The sequence below is a fragment of the Somniosus microcephalus genome, chromosome 13 (assembly GCF_052327205.1).
Source record: "Somniosus microcephalus isolate GS21.2 chromosome 13, FLI_Smic_1.0, whole genome shotgun sequence".
Classification (NCBI taxonomy): Eukaryota; Metazoa; Chordata; class Chondrichthyes; order Squaliformes; family Somniosidae; genus Somniosus; species Somniosus microcephalus.
Window position 1 is genome coordinate 104,906,923 of NC_140999.1, and position 18,240 is coordinate 104,925,162.

Sequence of the window (18,240 nt, forward strand, 5' to 3'; positions counted from 1 at the left end):
TCTTCTCTTTTTAAACAATCCCAGGCTCTTCAACCTTAAGCTCAGTATCAGTTTAGTTGCCCTTTTCTTCACTGCCTCCAATGCTTGTATATCCTTGCTGTGGAACAGTGACCAGAATTGTAACATGGTAGTTCGGGTGTGGCTATACCTTGTACAGACGTATTACTGGCTCCTGGGATTTGTGCTCTATCCCTATGGCCATACAAAATCTGGTCATCCTTCTTCACCACCACCGCTAAATCCCCAAAATCCCAGATCCCCCTCCTGTGTTGTCCAGTAGCCTAGAGCCATTTGGTTTATAATTCCAATTCTTCCCTTCCTAGTCCCATTATGTTGTATCTGCCACTCATCAACCCACTTTGCCAACTTTTGTATTTGGTTTTCCTGTTCCCTACTGTTTGATTCCCACCTACCCCCAGCTTGCTGTCCACTACAAATGTGAGACCAATTGGCTTCTGTCATTGGCTCCAAATTACTTGTATACACTAAACAGTAACGGCCCTAACAATGATTCCTGTGGTATCTCCCTCGTAGTCCCGTGCTATGTCTATGCAGCTCCACTCTCAACCCTTTTGCTTTCTCTGGTTTAGCCAATTTTCAGTTTACCTCCAAGCTTGTCTCCTGTTCCATGCCTTCCTACCATGTAGACCAGTCCCATTGTGACACTATCAAAAGCTTTGCTGAAATTTAAATCTCAGAAAAACAGTTCATCAGTTTTTCAAAGAACTTCAGTAAATGTCTTCCCAAAAGCTCCCTCCCATAAAACCCTGCCGATTCCTTACTCTTCCTATCTCGATATTTCATTATCCCTTCTCCCAGTGTATTCTAATACTTCGCCCACAGTAGATGCTGCATTCATTGGCCTGTCATTCCTGGGTTGTCTCTCGTGTCCCTTCATATAAGTGGCCAGTTGTATAAATATTGTCACATTCTCGCCACTATCTTTAGGGAATCATTCAACACTGAGTAGTGCCAGCGGATTGGAAAGTAGCTAACCCCCTATTCCCTGCATAACTTCTTGCATTGATCTTTCTCTCTGTTACCCTTCTCCACTAGTGGTATGCATCTGCTCTGTACTCTATGTAGGATTACTGAACACAATCCATTTTTCTTCCATGTTTTTCCCCTAACAATTTTGGCAAGACCAGTTTCCTCAGCTTGCCCTTCCTCACCTAAACAAATCTGTCTGAAGTTGAATGTTCCTATTGTACCCATGCCCTGTCTCTTCAACCTTAAACTCCATGATATTTGTGCTCACTGTTTCTAAGGTGTTCTCTGACTCTGTCTGACATGCTCTACCAGGTCCAATAGTGCCCCTATTCAAGTGGGTTCCCTGACCTGTTGTTCCATGTTACAATATAATATTGTCATGTTATCATTGAAAACACATTGAAGTAAATGGTTATTGATGAGTTCTGGGACAATTTATTCTCCACTGTAGATAATGATTTGTTCCCTTGGATATAGAGAAAGAGCAGGGAACTGGAATTAGAGTTTGAGCTATCAGTGGTACAAGTACAATGGATGGAGGGTAATCCTCCAGTCCAAAGTTCAATGTAAGTTCTAGAAACATCTATAGATGTAACTTGCTACAGTTAATTAAATGACCCCTTGAATATAGTTGGTTGCATTATTTTTCCTGTTACCTTAAAGGCTCATGCTTTATATTTTCTTTTGGATTTCATACAAACAAATTGGACTGTTTTTACAGCCCTTTCCTGGACTTTAGTGCTGTCTGTATTGATTGCTGCAAAGGATTTGCAAATAGAAAATCCTGACCGGATCTGTGAATGACCGATCTTGCTATCAAATGGTGGGGGCGGGGGGGGTTTGTGGTGGTAAATCTGCCTGAAGTGGTAGCACCCCACCTTTTTTGTTCCTCTCCCAAAGCTCCAATGACATTCTCAAAGAGGAAGCCTTGTGTAATCTGGTAGTTGCAGTGTGCTGATAACTTGGGGTGATTGTGGTGCATTCTAAGAGCTTGCTCAACCATGCTTTCACAATCGCACTAGTGAACACTTGAAGTGGTAGCATGCTATCCGCTCGAGCCTCTTCATTCAGCTGACCAGTGATAGTCCTGGGAAGCCCTGGACTTCTTGGAGGGACAAGGCTCTGAAGACATTGCCACTTTTAAAACCTACACTAGGCAAAACATTGGTAAGCCACTTTCTTGCAACTCTCAATGTTTTGGGAAACTTGTTACCAATAGCAAGTGCTCAGTTTTGTGAGGAACCAAGATGGTAGCCTGATTTAATTGGTTCTCTTTCTGCTATTTGTAGGTATTTGGCTGCTGAATGTTTGGTATATTTAATGGTTTCTGCTCACACTTGCTTATTAATATGCTTCTGACTGGATTTGTTTTGAGTGGCATTTCAACCAGTTTGGTGTAGGTGTGACACAAGGCGAACGCCAACCAAGACTTTTACCTAGATCGATTTTAAAGGCCCTTCTACTTATTCTCCAGATATGTCTACAGAACGGGTAATGCCAAAACCTTCATCATGGATGGATATGACTAAGCTCGTGTGGCATTCAGTCGACAGACACAAGTTCCAATATCCTTTGCAAATAAGCAAGCCTTTAGGCATGGGTTATGAATTTGTAGAAAATGTAAGCTACAACCAGCATTGGTATCTATTTGCTTTCCAACAATTCACAAAACAAACTGATTTATTGGACTATAAATTTCTCTCTGGGGTTTGTCCTGTCCATGTGGTTCTGACAGCATTGCACAAGATTTTATGCCAATTTGGCCAAAAGGAGGGAAAGAGAGCTCACTCCAGTAATCAAGAATAGCAGAGGGGAGAAACGAGTGACCCGTTGACATTTTTCTTTTGCTTCTGGGAAGCGGGTGCAAGTCTAGCCCAAGTTGATGGGACGGAAGTGTCACCTGTGGCCTATGAGTGTCCCAAATTGAGTTGGTATGTTTTAATACTGGTAAGGCATAAAACTGCCTATCCTTTTGTGCCAAGACTATAAAGGTTAACTGTGAAATGGCAAGTTGAGGGGATGACCTGATAAGAGGTCTTAAAGATTTTTGATGGGTTAAGATGAGGTAAATAGTGATTGTTTCCACTGTTGGCAAGATGAAATTGAGAGGGCACATTTAATATGAAGAATTAAGGGGGAACGGGGTTAAGAGGGTGGTTAGAATGTGGAATTCTCTGCCACACAAACTTTTGAAGCAGTCCATCACATTTTTATAAAGCAACTTGGTTGAAAGAGGGATATTAAAGTTTATAGGAAGTGATTAGGAGAGTGGGATTAGACTGGGTGCTCCTGTGGAGGGAAATACCGGTGTAGACTAGATGAGCCGAATGGTCTGTTTTTGTGCTAATATCCTTTCTTGTGATTCTTTGTCAACTGATATTTAGAACATAGGCACTCGTTGAGTTTGCCAGTATGGAATTCAAAGTACCGCAAAATTAACTTAACAATTCTGCCAGCTCTAACCCAGGCCACTAGACAAATGTCTGCTTTGGGAGGTGGAGGGGGAAGAGAGGAAATAAGGAGGGTTCTGTCTTCTCCCAGAACATAGCTTGTGCTTTCCAGTCTTCAAATCTTGTGTTGAACCTATTCTGTCCGTGTATAATTGAGACACGGACTGCAGGAGTTGATTATAACAAGTCTTTACTGAATGGAGACAACCTGGAAACTGAAACTACAGAAGCCTGCTAGGGCCTTATATACAGGGGTGGTCACTGCCGGTACTGCAGCCTGAGACCAGTTATTCCCTTAAAGGTACATACACAACAATTCCTCCCCTTTTAGATAAACTACATAACATTCATTTAACAACTAAATAATAACTAATTACAATTACGGTTGCTAGATACATTGGTTGAAGTTAAGCAATTATAAGTTCAGTCTTTGAGGAGGCTTCCTGATTCTGTCTGTATAACACCTCTTTGGGATATCAGGTTCTTCTGGCAAGGTTGCGTCGGGATCAATGTCGTTGTTTGGTTCGTCTGCTTCCAATATCACCGATTCTGCGGTAGATGCAATTGGTACTTCGGTTTCATCGCCAGGTGTATCAGATCGTGGTGTGGAGTTGACGTTTTCCAGTGACTCTAGAATCTGGTCAGCATGGCATCTTACAATGCTCTCCAACGTCCACGGTATACATTAGAGGTCCTTGCCGTGTACAGATTGTTCCTGGCTGCCATTTCTCTGTGCGGTAGTCCTGGGCCAAAACTGGTTGACCTATCTTAAAACTCCTGGTTGGCCTTTCATTCATATTCTGAAACTGCCTGTTCTCCACATCTCTTCTGATGTTTGGCTTAACCAAATCCAAGCGGCATCGTAGTCTTCGATTGAAGAACATCATGGCTGGAATTTGGTTGGTAACCGCATGTGTCGCATTCCGGTAGGCAAACAAGAAGTTATCCACCTTGTGTTGTAGGGGTATATCTTCATTACACATTGCCTTGATAGCCTTCTTGAATGTTTGAACAAACCTCTCGGCCAATCCATTAGTGGCTGGATGATATGGGGCGGATGTGTAATGCTTAACACCATTGTTCTTTAAGAACCTCCGGAACTCTTCAGACACAAACTGTGGTCCATTGTCAGAGCAAATCTGTTCAGGCAGCCCATTCCTGGCGAATATGGTTCGTAAGACTGTGATAGTTTTTTCTGTGGTGGTTGAGGACATTTTTATTACCTCTGGCAACTTGGAATGTGCATCCACCACAATTAAAAACATCGAGTCCATAAAGGGACCAGCAAAATCAATGTGCACCCTTTGCCATGGAGATGAGGGCCACTCCCATGGATGTAGAGGGGCTTGTGGTGGGGTGTTTTGGACCTTCTGGCATCCTGTACAGCTCTTGGTCATCTCTTCGATTTCTCTATCGATTCCCGGCCACCACACAAACGCTCTGGCTAAGTTCTTCATTTTTACCCCCCCCCCCCCAGATGACCCTCATGAAGCTCATTGAGCACTCTATCCTTCAATTTGGGTGGAATTACTACTCTGGATCCACACATCAAGGTTCCTCTGCACACTGACAGCTGTTCTCTTCTTGGCGAGAATGCTGGCAGCAGTGGTTCGCCATGTGCTGGCCATCCCTTCACCGTTAAATCATAGACCCAGGAGAGTGTCGGGTCATTTCGTGTTTCCTTTTCTATGTTTGCATTCGTCACAGGAAGACATTCGACAATAGTCGAGTGGAATAACTCCACTGGATCCAGTTCTTCTTCCACCATCGGCAACGGTAGGCGCGACAATCCATCAGCATTCCCATGCTGTTTAGTTCCTTTGTACTCAATGTCATATTGGTGTGCCCCTAGGAAAAGGGACCACCTCTGTAGCCGTTGTGCCGTCATTATTGGTACGCCCTTCTGAGGGTTGAAAATGGAGACGAGAGGTTGATGATCAGTTAGTAGAGTAAATTTCTGACCGTGCAGGTAGTGATTGAACTTCTTCACCCCCCACACCAGGCTGAGGGCCTCTCTGTCAATCTGGGCGTAGTTACGCTCGGCTGAAGTTAACGAGCGTGACGCAAAAGCTATCGGCCTCTCTGAACCATCAAGGAATTTATGTGATAGTACCGCCCCAACACCGTAGGGAGATGCTTCACATGCCAGTCTTATCGGTAGTGATGGGTTGTAGTGAGCCAATACTTCTCTTGAAGTGATTAGGTCCTTACTCTTCTGAAAGGCCCGCTTACATTCATCGCTCCATTTCCATGCTACTCCCGTTCGTAGTAGGGCGTTCAGTGGATGCAGAATTGTGGACAAATTCGGCAAAAACTTATGGTAGTAATTCACCAATCCGAGGAATGACCTCAGTTGCGACACATTTTCAAGCGCTGGAGCCTTAACTACCGCTTCAATTTTGTCAGGGGACTTATGCAACCCCTCTTCATCAATCACGTGGCCACAATACGATATCTGTTTCTTAAAAAACTCGCACTTGGGGCGATTGGCTCGTAGCCCATGTTCACGTAGTCTAGTGAGCACCTGCTCTAGGTTGGCAAGGTGTTCACTGTCATCTTCACCTGTCACTAGGATGTCGTCCAAGTAACACTGAGTCCTCGGAATCCCTTGCAGGACTTGTTCCATCGCTCTTTGCCATATCGCCAGAGCTGATGCTACTCCGAATACCAGTCGATTATACTGGTAAAGACCTTTGTGAGTGTTTATTGTGAGATACTTCCTAGAGGAATCTTCAACCTCCATCTGCAAATATGCTTGTGCTAGGTCAATTTTTGTAAAACGCTTCCCTCCAGATAGTGAGGCAAAGATATCTTCTATCCTTGGAAGAGGATATTGTACTGTGTGAAGGACTGGGTTCACCGTCACCTTGAAGTCCCCACAGATGCGAACCTTCCTTGGCTCCTCAGACTTATTGTTTAACGTTTTCTTCATGACGGGAACGATGGGTGTCGCCCACTCGCTCCAGTCTACCTTAGATAACACGCCTGCCTTCTCCAGCTCTGCTCGACGGCTGGGCGAATTGCATATGGTACCGGTCTTGCTTTGAAAAACTTGGGAATTGCATTCTCCTCTATTTTTATCGAGGCGGTTACGCCTTTAAGAGTGCCCAGTTCTTGTTGAAATACCTCTTTGGCGTCAGCTAAGATTGTTGACAATCGTCCAGGAGTGTCGTCGTCATCCTTTTTACCAGCCACCATCAGTGCCTGAATGGAGTGCCAGTCTAAACTTATCTTTCTGATCCATTCACGTCCCAATAACGGTGGTCCACCATCTTGCAGAATGTAGAGATACAATTTCCGTATTTTCTTGCCGTTGTATTCGACAGGCACCCTTATTTTTCCTCTGGGGTATACTTTTTGCCCCGTATACATCCTCAAGAAATGGATGTCTCTCTCAAGGGTATGTGTGAGAATAGCTGCTCGTAGTCTCGTCGATTCATGACGGTTAGAGCTGATCCTGTATCCAATCCCATTTTGACTTGGGACCCTGCTGTCGTGAGGGTGACCCAAATGGTTCGGTGATCCTCTTTTGCGATTACGTTGTGAAGTTTGAGACAGCTTAGTGTCTTGTTCCCGGATTCACTATCGCACATCTGGTCTTCGGAACTACTGTCCGTCATCTTTTGTACTTTCCTGTACGGTTCCTTAGTAGCCTTTTTGTTGTCGTTGGTCGTCTTCCCAGACCTGCAAACTCGTGCAATGTGTCCCATCTTTCCGCATTGCCTGCATATTTTGTCCTTGGACCAGCAGTCCTTCTGGTCATGGTTTGTTCTGCTGCAGTGATAACATTTTGCAAATCCCCGTGTCATTTCGTGGGTGCCGTATTCCTGTGGCTTTTGTTGTATTTCCGCAGCTCCCCTTGCTGCTGCTTCGTACGATACTACCACGCTGAAAGCCTTATCTAGCGTCAGCTCTTTCTCTGAGAGTAACCTCTTCTGGGTTCCTTCACTTCGGAGTCCACAGACAAATTTGTCCCGTAAGGTCTCTGCCAGTCCTGCTCCGAACTGGCAGTGCTTTGATAGCTTGCGTAGTTCCATAAGGTAATCAGCATTGCTCTCCTTTTTATGCTGATTTCTCCTGTGGAATTTAAATCTTTCTGCTATCAGCAGCGGTGTAGGATTTAGATGTTCCTGTAGGATAGCAACAATTTCGTTAAAACTCTTCACCTTCGGTTTAGCTGGAGTAATCAGGTCCCGCAATAGGCCGTACGTTCTTGCGCCCATTAAATTTAGCAATACCGATGCCTTTTTCCCCTCGGCTATTTCATTTGCCTCGCAATATACCTTGGCTCTCCACATACGTGGTCCAGTTTTCTATTGCATTATTGAAGGCAGTGATATCGCCAGTCTTTGGCATCTTGAAAATCTAAGATGGCGTCTCCCGCGCTTTTCCTTCGTCCCCGATGGATCAAAATGGCGCCTCCCGCGCTTTTCCTTCTTCCCCGCCAAGTTAAGATGGCGCCTCCCGCGCTTTCCCGCCACTGCCGGTGCTGTCAACACCGCTCTCCGTGGTATTTTAATTTTTAACCATTCCCGTCGTGGCGCGGACCCTCTGGGACACTTCCCTCCCTCTTAGGTCCGAACGCTGCCCGGCTGCAAAGCACCGGCTGCGCCCTGTGTGCTCCACCCTCTCTCTCTTTGCTTCCCGACTCGCTGCCCGGCCCCATTACAGAGCCACCCGATCGAGCTCTAGCCCGCCGCAGCCCAGGAAGCATCAGTGCACTACCTGCCACCAGCCTGATTAGCTGGGAAACCACAGACTGGAGACCAAGCCTGGCTCTTGACAGTCTCTCCTGCACTTTTCAATTCGATGATTTGGAGGGCGGTTGCCCACGGTCGACGCCCATTTCTCGAGTTTCTTTGGATTTTTTTTTTTTCTTTCTTCTGGCTTCGACCTTCAATAACGTCGTCTGAGGTGCTGCCGAGTTGCAGGTAAGTTCGTTTCTTACTCGTCGCCAGTATTATGTCCGTGTATAATTGAGACACGGACTGCAGGAGTTGATTATAACAAGTCTTTACTGAATGGAGACAACCTGGAAACTGAAACTACAGAAGCCTGCTAGGGCCTTTTATACAGGGGTGGTCACTGCCGGTACTGCAGTCTGAGACCAGTTATTCCCTTAAAGGTACATACACAACAGAACCTACTGCTACTTCCTAGTTAAGGAACTAAATATGGAATGTGATGAAGCGAACGGGCACCTCCAGACCATTTGCTTTGTGGACTTTGCTCTGCTAATCACAGAGATGATCAACTACCCATTAAAATCTTCACATTGTGCCATTTCTGAATCTCTGTCATCTGGCAGACTCCACACCAAGCTAGCCTCATCAATTTAGATTTATAATCTACATTATTCAACCCTCCTTAATTGCATTTGAGAAATCTCATTCAAACTTTCAATAAACACAATTATACTTGCCTAGGCTTAAAGTTTTCCAGTTTCATCTGACTTTTTGATGCATTTACACGATGGTAAAAATTCTAAGCTTTGCTCTTGTATGAGGTTCAATTATTTATTTCTATCTAGTCTGTGATTGTTTTAACTGGAATAAAGCATGTTGGGTGGAATGCAATATTGTTGGGTGGAATGAATGAATTGTATACAACAGGTCCAGTTTGGTGTCGAGTTGATGGTTTACACCACATTAGCGTACCTAACCTATCACTGCAGATGTGGAATCCAAATCTGAGAACCAATTTTGTTGTAAATTGACCTGCCTTGCCCCATCTGAGCTAAATTTTGTTCCCAATGACCAGTGTCTGTTTATTTAATGTAAACCACAAAGTTGTGAAGGACCAAAGGAGTGAGTTTAACTTGTGCTGAAATTAAGCTCTGAGCTTTCCCTTCATAAGCAATGCCAAACTGGACCTAGAAGGAACAAAGTTAATGGTGAATTTTTGATGAGTACTTTGATGGTCAATGATCACGCAGATCAATGGTTGCCATATTGCTGTCTGCGGGGCTCCGTTCCAAGAGCAGCCCCATGCCAAGCTTGCAGAAAGTCTACATGCTGACCTCCCAGCAAAAGTGGAGTTGAAATTCTGAAGTGAAGATTGATCAGGCACACTTTGTAGCATTCCACAAGCAGTCACCCCTTCAAATTTGAACATCCATTTGTGTCTCCAGAACTTAAATGGAGAATAGATTTTCAAATGCTTCATTTAAAAAGCCGATGACTATTTTGATGTGGCACTAACATAGTACTCCTATCCTAAAGCTATGAACAAGCAGTATTCACTGTCTTTTAGCCCTTTGCACCATTCTAAATGAGTGCAACCTCCTACTCTTGAATTTAACAGCCAATGTATGAAATGCTTGCTGACTTGTTTTGGGGTTGAGTAGCGGGCTGTTTTTTCTGTTCAGGAGGAATTCCACTATTCTTCATCGCTCTTCATCAAAGAACTTGTGTGTGTTTGTCAGACCATAGCAAAAAGAGAAGTGGGACATCGCAGAATGGTGAAAGACAAGGTTGGTATTGGTACGACTATTCCTGGTGACGCTGCAGCAATTCTTTCCTGCCCTCAAATATCTGGAAAAGCTTTAACAGAGTTTCTGTAGTCCCATGCAGTTACTTGTTGGGTTTCTTCAGTTACTGCTGTGTAGAAAGGGTTGGGTGCTCGAAGAATTTGACCAGTTCTAGAGTATGCATGATGCGATTCATGGAGTCTGCTGTTCTTGAATTGTTTTGAAAATGTGTAAAATCTTTAATGCAGACTCCATGACAACTGCTGGATTGGCTGATTCCCAAGTAGTTTGGGGCAGGGCAAGGGCTGGAGTTCATGACCTTGCAGAAATGAAGCTCCGGTTTGACCATATTTGTGAAGACTACAGATCTCAATACATTATTAATCTCTTGGAGAGACGGATGTAATTAAGCATTGCTAATGTCTGTTTCTCCTCTTCTGTTCTTCCCTTCGCCCTCCCAAGAAAACTAACAGGAGAAACTGGCTGTTCAATTGGAGATTACAAATCAGCACAACTGAAGTAGAATTTTTACTTTCTATCTGGTTAAAATGAGTTGGATATTTGAAGCAGTGTTTCCTACCGGGCAGGCAGGAATGGGATGAGTCATCCTTGGGCCACCTTCACACTTTGTGGTGTTGGAGTAGCTCGTGTTGTTTACCCCCTACCTCTTTGGTCACTTGTGGAATAGGCAACTGTTTCAAGAGGTGAATTTCAGTCGAGGTTTTCACTGCTGTCCAACGATTCTTGCTGCATGTTGAGCGAGGATGAGCTTGTGCTCCATTGTGAAGCCCCACAGTTGACCAGAACTGCCAGCACTTGGCTAGCTCTTGTATGAGGTGCTGCAGTCCTAGCCCAGCAAGGCTTGCTGTCTTCATGAGGGGAGGGAGGAGGTTTGTGCAGGGGTGGGGGTAATGAAGGGAAACTGGAAATATCTCCATGTTCTGTGCTAGAAATGGAGGAGTGAATTGTTTGGCTATCATTTTGGTTGAGTTTGAAATGGTCAGTTCCTGCGATCCTGGAGATGCACTCCCCTTTACCCTTTCACATGTATTTCAATTTTTAAATTCAATTTCCTCAAGTGCATTCATGTATTTTTGAAGTTACTGTACAGTTTGTCATACACTGCACATGCTGGGAGATGGAATGATTTGGCAGTTTTTGGCATTTGGCCAAATCGAGGGACAGTAAGTGTGTTTCATGTATGGTGATGGGCCTCAGGAGGTTGGGGCACTGCTCTTTTAGTGTTGGCCAACAATTTCAAGTGTTCACTTTTCTTTCTGTTCCCCATGGTCTCCATGTTTGAATAACACTGGGTGCTCTGCAGCTTTCAGAAGGGGTGATGGTTGTTGAGTATGTATGGTTAGAGTCTGTAAGGTTATTTACTATTTATAAAGGGACAACTGTACTTCTAGACTTGCAACAGACTAACACAATGAAAATGTCTACTTTTCAGTTCTGTTTCTTTTGCCAAAGGGATTTTTTCTTCACCTGGGCTCTCATTTGTCACTTCTGTAAAAAGGTAAGGCTAGTGATATAAAGTTTGTTTTGGGGGGAGTAAAGTGGGGTGGGAGGGGGCTGTGCAGGGGCCTGTGCATGTATCTAGCAAGTGTATAACTTTATTCCTGCTACAAAAATACAGAATTTCAGGTATATCCCACTTAAAGTGGAAAAGGAACATAGGAACAGGAGGTGGCCATTCAGCTTGAACCTGTTTGCCATTTAATTAGGTCATGGCTGATCTGTATCAACTTTATTTACACACCATGGTTCCATATCTCAATACCCTTAACTAACAAATATCGATCAATCTCCGTTCTGAAATTTTCAATTGACCTAGCTTCAATAGTGGGTTTTCTTTTGTGGGGGGGGGAGGGGAGGGGGGAAGTTGGTGTGGCAGGGGGAAGAGTGTGTTCCAGAAGACCACTACTCTGAAGTGCTTCCTGACACTATGCCTGATTGGTCTAGCTCTAATATAATTATACCCCCTTGTTCTGGACTTCCCAGAAGGGGGACTGAATGGATGTTAAGAACCCCTAATGCAGTAATGCTCACCGTGTCAGGTGCTTCACTACTATTAGACATATGCAGTTGAACAAAGACATTTTGGTTAAGAGTTTTGACTTCCATGGCAAAAAGCCTTTGTGATAAATTACCACTGGGTAATGAACGTTCTGTTACCAGATCTAATCTATCGGCTTCAGTTTCCTTGTGTAGCAAATCCAGTAACTACTTTCTTGCTTTCTACAGATAAATCTGTTCAGAGTACTCTATGAAGGTAAGAATACTGAAATGACACTTGCTACTTTGTGTTTTTGGGATTATGGAACTCTATTCTGTCCATTTGGTCTCACTTTTCAAAGCATGATTCCGTGCAAGCTAACTTTTTGTATTTAACCGCCCAGTGCCGAGTTGACGTGTGCCTACAATTATAAAAGCAAGACTCTGCGCTCCGCATGGGGCTGATTTAAACCAAGAACTTTTATTTAAATTGGAGAGTTTATATTTTTTTTAAAAAGGTACCATAGAGATGATTTGATATGGACTCCTGCTGAAAATTCATTCGTGCCAAAGCTGGGCCAGTGAATTGAATGCTTAATTTTGAATGTTCATAGTTGTCGATGCATTAGAGATGGTGAGTGTTCAAATTGGATGGCTAGTAGTGAGACGTCCTTCCAGGGCAGATACCTGTGTATTGATCCATAAACTCCAGTGCAACCTAGAGGGGAGGGCTATACTTTGTGAACAACTTTGCTAGCTGATATTGTCAATGGTTCTCTTTCCTCTGGTACCATTCCTGTACCGTTCAAAACTACTGTTATCAACCCCTCTTCAGTTATATTTAAAAAAATCTTGATCTTCTTGCCAATTACACCCATCTCCAACCTCCTTTTACTCTCTAGAAGGTCCTTTGATATGTTGCTACCCAGCTATGAACCCATCTCTTCCATAACTTCCCCCCGCCCCCCCTTTGAATCCCTCTAGTCTAACTTTAACCCTGTTCACAGCCTGGAAAAGACTTTAACTAAAGGCACAAACTATATCCCTTATCCTTGCTGATCTATATTTCGGTTCCCTGTCTCACAACACATTTTAAATTTAATTGTGTCTTTAAATCCCTCCATGACTTTACTGCAACCCACCTCTAACTTCCTCAAGCTGTACATAGCCACCCCCACCCTGCATCCTCCCTCCCTCCTCTTTCTCTTCCACCCCTCTTTTTCCCCCCCCCCCTCCCCCCCCCCCCAAAAAAAAAAATCATTGGTGCTGAGCCTTCTGTTGGGGTCCTACACTCTTCTGAAACATCTCTGCCTGTCCACTTTTCCTTTTAATTAAAAAAAAAAAAATTCTCAAAACTATTAAATCCGTGTGTTAATGGAGACACGGAATGCAGGAGTTGGTTTAACAAGTCTTTACTGAATGGAGACAATCTGGATACTGAAACTACAGAAGCCTGCCAGGGCCTTTTATACAGGGATGGTCACTGCCGGTACTGCAGTCTGAGACCACTTATTCCCTTAAAGGTACATACACAACAATTCCTCCCCTTTTAGATAAACAGTACATAACATTCATTTAATAACTAATTACAATTATGGTTGCTAGATACATTAGTTGAAGTTAAGCAATTATAAGTTCAGTCTTTGAGGAGGCTTCCTGATTCTGTCTGGATAACGCCTCTTTGGGATATCAGGTTCTTCTGGCAAGGTTGCGTCGGGATCAATGTCGTTGTTTGGTTCGTCTGCTTCCAATATCACCGATTCGGCGGTAGATGCAATTGGTACTTCGGTTTCATCGCCAGGTGTATCAGATCGTGGTGTGGAGTTGACGTTTTCCAGTGACGACTAGAATCTGGTCAGCATGGCGTCTTACAATGCTCTCCAACGTCCACGGTATACATTAGAGGTCCTTGCTGTGTACAGATCGTTCCTGGCTGCCATTTCTCTGTGCGGTAGTCCCGGGCCAAAACTGGTTGACCTATCTTAAAACTCCTGGTCGGCCTTTCATTCATATTCTGAAACTGCCTGTTCTCCACATCTCTTCTGACGTTTGGCTTAACCAAATCCAAGCGGCATCGTAGTCTTCGATTGAAGAACATCATGGCTGGAGTTTGGTTGGTAACCACGTGTCGCATTCCGGTAGGCAAACAAGAAGTTATCCACCTTGTGTTGTAGGGGTATATCTTCATTACACATTGCCTTGATAGCCTTCTTGAATGTTTGAACAAACCTCTCGGCCAATCCATTAGTGGCTGGATGATATGGGGCGGATGTGTAATGCTTAACACCATTGTTCTTTAAGAACCTCCGGAACTCTTCAGACACAAACTGTGGTCCATTGTCAGAGCAAATCTGTTCAGGCAGCCCATTCCTGGCGAATATGGTTTGTAAGACTGTGATAGTTTTTTCTGTGGTGGTTGAAGACATTTTTATTACCTCTGGCCACTTTGAATGTGCATCCACCGCAATTAAAAACATCGAGTCCATAAAGGGACCAGCAAAATCAATGTGCACCCTTTGCCATGGAGATGAGGGCCACTCCCATGGATGTAGAGGGGCTTGTGGTGGGGTGTTTTGGACCTTCTGGCATCCTGTACAGCTCTTGGTCATCTCTTCGATTTCTCTATCGATTCCCGGCCACCACACAAACGCTCTGGCTAAGTTCTTCATTTTTACCCCTCCCAGATGACCCTCATGAAGCTCATTGAGCACTCTATCCTTCAATTTGGGTGGAATTACTACTCTGGATCCACACATCAAGGTTCCTCTGCTGTTCTCTTCTCGGCGAGAATGCTGGCAGCAGTGGTTCGCCATGTGCTGGCCATCCCTTCACCGTTAAATCATAGACCCAGGAGAGTGTCAGGTCATTTCGTGTTTCCTTTTCTATGTTTGCATTCGTCACAGGGAGACATTCGACAATAGTCGAGTGGAATAACTCCACTGGATCCACTGCCAGTTCTTCCACCGTCGGCAACGGTAGGCGCGACAATCCATCAGCATTCCCATGCTGTTTAGTTCCTTTGTACTCTGTCATATTGGTGTGCCCCTAGGAAAAGGGACCACCTCTGTAGCCGTTGTGCCGTCATTATCGGTACGCCCTTCTGAGGGTTGAAAATGGAGACGAGAGGTTGATAATCAGTTAGTAGAGTAAATTTCTGACCGTGCAGGTAGTGATTGAACTTCTTCACCCCCCACACCGGGCTGAGGGCCTCTCTGTCAATCTGGGCGTAGTTACGCTCGGCTGAAGTTAACGAGCATGACGCAAAAGCTATCGGCCTCTCTGAACCATCAAGGAATTTATGTGATAGTACCGCCCCAACACCGTAGGGAGATGCTTCACATGCCAGTCTTATCGGTAGTGATGGGTTGTAGTGAGCCAATACTTCTCTTGAAGTGATTAGGTCCTTACTCTTCTGAAAGGCCCGCTTACATTCATCGCTCCATTTCCATGCTACTCCCATTCGTAGTAGGGCGTTCAGTGGATGCAGAATTGTGGACAAATTCGGCAAAAACTTATGGTAGTAATTCACCAATCCGAGGAATGACCTCAGTTGCGACACATTTTCAGGCGCTGGAGCCTTAACTACCGCTTCAATTTTGTCAGGGGACTTATGCAAACCCTCTTCATCAATCACGTGGCCACAATACGATATCTGTTTCTTAAAAAACTCGCACTTGGGGCGATTGGCTCGTAGCCCATGTTCACGTAGTCCAGTGAGCACCTGCTCTAGGTTGGCAAGGTGTTCACTGTCATCTTCACCTGTCACTAGGATGTCGTCCAAGTAACACTGAGTCCTCGGAATCCCTTGCAGGACTTGTTCCATCGCTCTTTGCCATATCGCCGGAGCTGATGCTACTCTGAATACCAGTCGATTATACTGGTAAAGACCTTTGTGAGTGTTTATCATGAGATACTTCCTAGAGGATTCTTCAACCTCCATCTGCAAATATGCTTGTGCTAGGTCAATTTTTGTAAAACGCTTCCCTCCGGATAGTGAGGCGAAGATATCTTCTATCCTTGGAAGAGGATATTGTACTGTGTGAAGGACTGGGTTCACTGTCACCTTGAAGTCCCCACTGATGCAAACCTTCCTTGGCTCCTCAGACTTATTGTTTAACGTTTTCTTCATGACAGGAATGATGGGTGTCGCCCACTCGCTCCAGTCTACCTTAGATAACACGCCTGCATTCTCCAGATTCTCCAGCTCTGCCTCGACGGCTGGGCGAATTGCATATGGTACCGGTCTTGCTTTGAAAAATTTGGGAATTGCATTCTCCTCTATTTTTATCGAGGCGGTTACTGTTTTGATTTCTTTTTGGGTTCAATAAAGACTCATTTATTGAAAGAGAAAGTTGTTTTAATCTAAAGTCTATTCAACTCTTTTTAGCAGCCTTTTTACAGAACACTCTATACTGTGATGCAGCTAGAATCAAAGTGAAAGTAAAACTCCCTGCCTTGCTTCTCTCGGTCACATGACCTCTGCTGGTCAGGCATAAGTAATCAATACCTGCAATCATGCTATTAAGACATCATAATCGAACAGGCAAATAACATCACTATTTGCTGATATCATTACAGTTACGCCTTTAAGAGTGCCCAGTTCTTGTTGAAATACCTCTTTGGTGTCAGCTAAGATTGTTGACAATCGTCCAGGAGTGACGTCGTCATCCTTTTTACCAGCCACCGTCAGTGCCTGAATGGAGTGCCAGTCTAAACTTATCTTTCTGATCCATTCACGTCCCAATAACGGTGGTCCACCATCTTGCAGAATGTAGAGATACAATTTCTGTATTTTCTTGCCGTTGTATTCGACAGGCACCCTTATTTTTCATCTGGGGTATACTTTTTGCCCCGTATACGTCCTCAAGACAATGGATGTCTCTCTCAAGGGTATGTGTGAGAATAGCCGCTCGTAGTCTCGTCGATTCATGACGGTTAGAGCTGATCCTGTATCCAATTCCATTTTGACTTGGGACCCTGCTGTCGTGAGGGTGACCCAAATGGTTCGGTGATCCTCTTTTGCGATTACGTTGTGAAGTTTGAGACAGCTTAGTCTCTTGTTCCCGGATTCACTATCGCTCATCTGGTCTTCGGAACTACTGTCCGTCATCTTTTGTACTTTCCTGTACGGTTCCTTAGTAGCCTTTTTGTTGTCGTTGGTCATCTTCCCAGACCTGCAAACTCGTGCAATGTGTCCCATCTTTCCGCATTGCCTGCATATTTTGTCCTTGGACCAGCAGTCCTTCTGGTCATGGTTTGTTTTGCTGCAGTGATAACATTTTGCAAATCCCCGTGTCATTTCGTGGGTGCCGTATTCCTGTGGCTTTTGTTGTATTTCCGCAGCTCCCCTTGCTGCTGCTTCATACGATACTGCCACGCTGAAAGCCTTATCTAGCGTCAGCTCTTTCTCTGAGAGTAACCTCTTCTGGGTTCCTTCACTTCGGAGTCCACAGACAAATTTGTCCCGTAAGGTCTCTGCCAGTCCTGCTCCGAACTGGCAGTGCTTTGATAGCTTGCGTAGTTCCATAAGGTAATCAGCATTGCTCTCCTTTTTATGCTGATTTCTCCTGTGGAATTTAAATCTTTCTGCTATCAGCAGCGGTGTAGGATTTAGGTGTTCCTGTAGGATAGCAACAATTTCGTTAAAACTCTTCATCTTCGGTTTGGCTGGAGTAATCAGGTCCCGCAATAGGCCGTACGTTCTTGCGCCCATTAAATTTAGCAATACCGATGCCTTTTTCCCCTCGGCTATTTCATTTGCCTCGCAATATACCTTGACTCTCCACATAAGTGGTCCAGTCTTCTATTGCATTATCGAAGGCAGTGATATCGCCAGTCTTTGGCATCTTGAAAATCTAAGATGGCATCTCCCGCGCTTTTCCTTCATCCCCGATGGATCAAAATGGCGCCTCCCGCGTTTTTCCTTCTTCCCCGCCGAGTTAAGATGGCGCCTCCCGCGCTTTCCCGCCGCTGCCGGTGCTGTCAACGCCGCTCTCCGCGGTATTTTAATTTTTAACCATTCCCGTCGTGGCGCGGACCCTCTGGGACACTTCCCTCCCTCTTAGGTCCGAACGCTGCCCGGCTGCGAAGCACCGGCCGCGCCCTGTGTGCTCCACCCTCCCTCTCTTTGCTTCCCGACTCGCTGCCCGGCCCCACTGCAGAGCCACCCGATCGAGCTCTAGCCCGCCGCAACCCAGGAAGCATCAGTGCACTACCTGCCACCAGCCCGATTAGCTGGGAACCCACAGACTGGGTAACCAAGCCTGGCTCTTGACAGTCTCCCCTGCAAGTTTTCAATCCGATGATTTGGAGGGCGGTTGCCCACGGTCGACG

General features: G+C 44.9%; 1 protein-coding gene across 5 annotated transcripts in view; it reads left to right on the top strand.

Moving 5' to 3' along the window:
* The window catches only part of LOC147108519 (protein spire homolog 1-like), a 70,095-nt gene that overhangs the window by 44,266 nt on the left and 7,589 nt on the right, over positions 1-18,240 (top strand). For all 5 annotated transcript variants that reach the window (XR_015080605.1, XM_086005173.1, XM_086005172.1 and 2 more), the window contains 4 exons: positions 2,465-2,610; positions 9,808-9,912; positions 11,363-11,428; positions 12,157-12,184. Coding sequence is in view for 4 of the 5 variants with exons in the window: in XM_086005173.1 (XP_085861299.1) it covers positions 2,465-2,610; positions 9,808-9,912; positions 11,363-11,428; positions 12,157-12,184 (345 nt within the window). In the remaining variant the exon portion in view is untranslated. The remainder of the gene's footprint in view (positions 1-2,464; positions 2,611-9,807; positions 9,913-11,362; positions 11,429-12,156; positions 12,185-18,240) is intronic.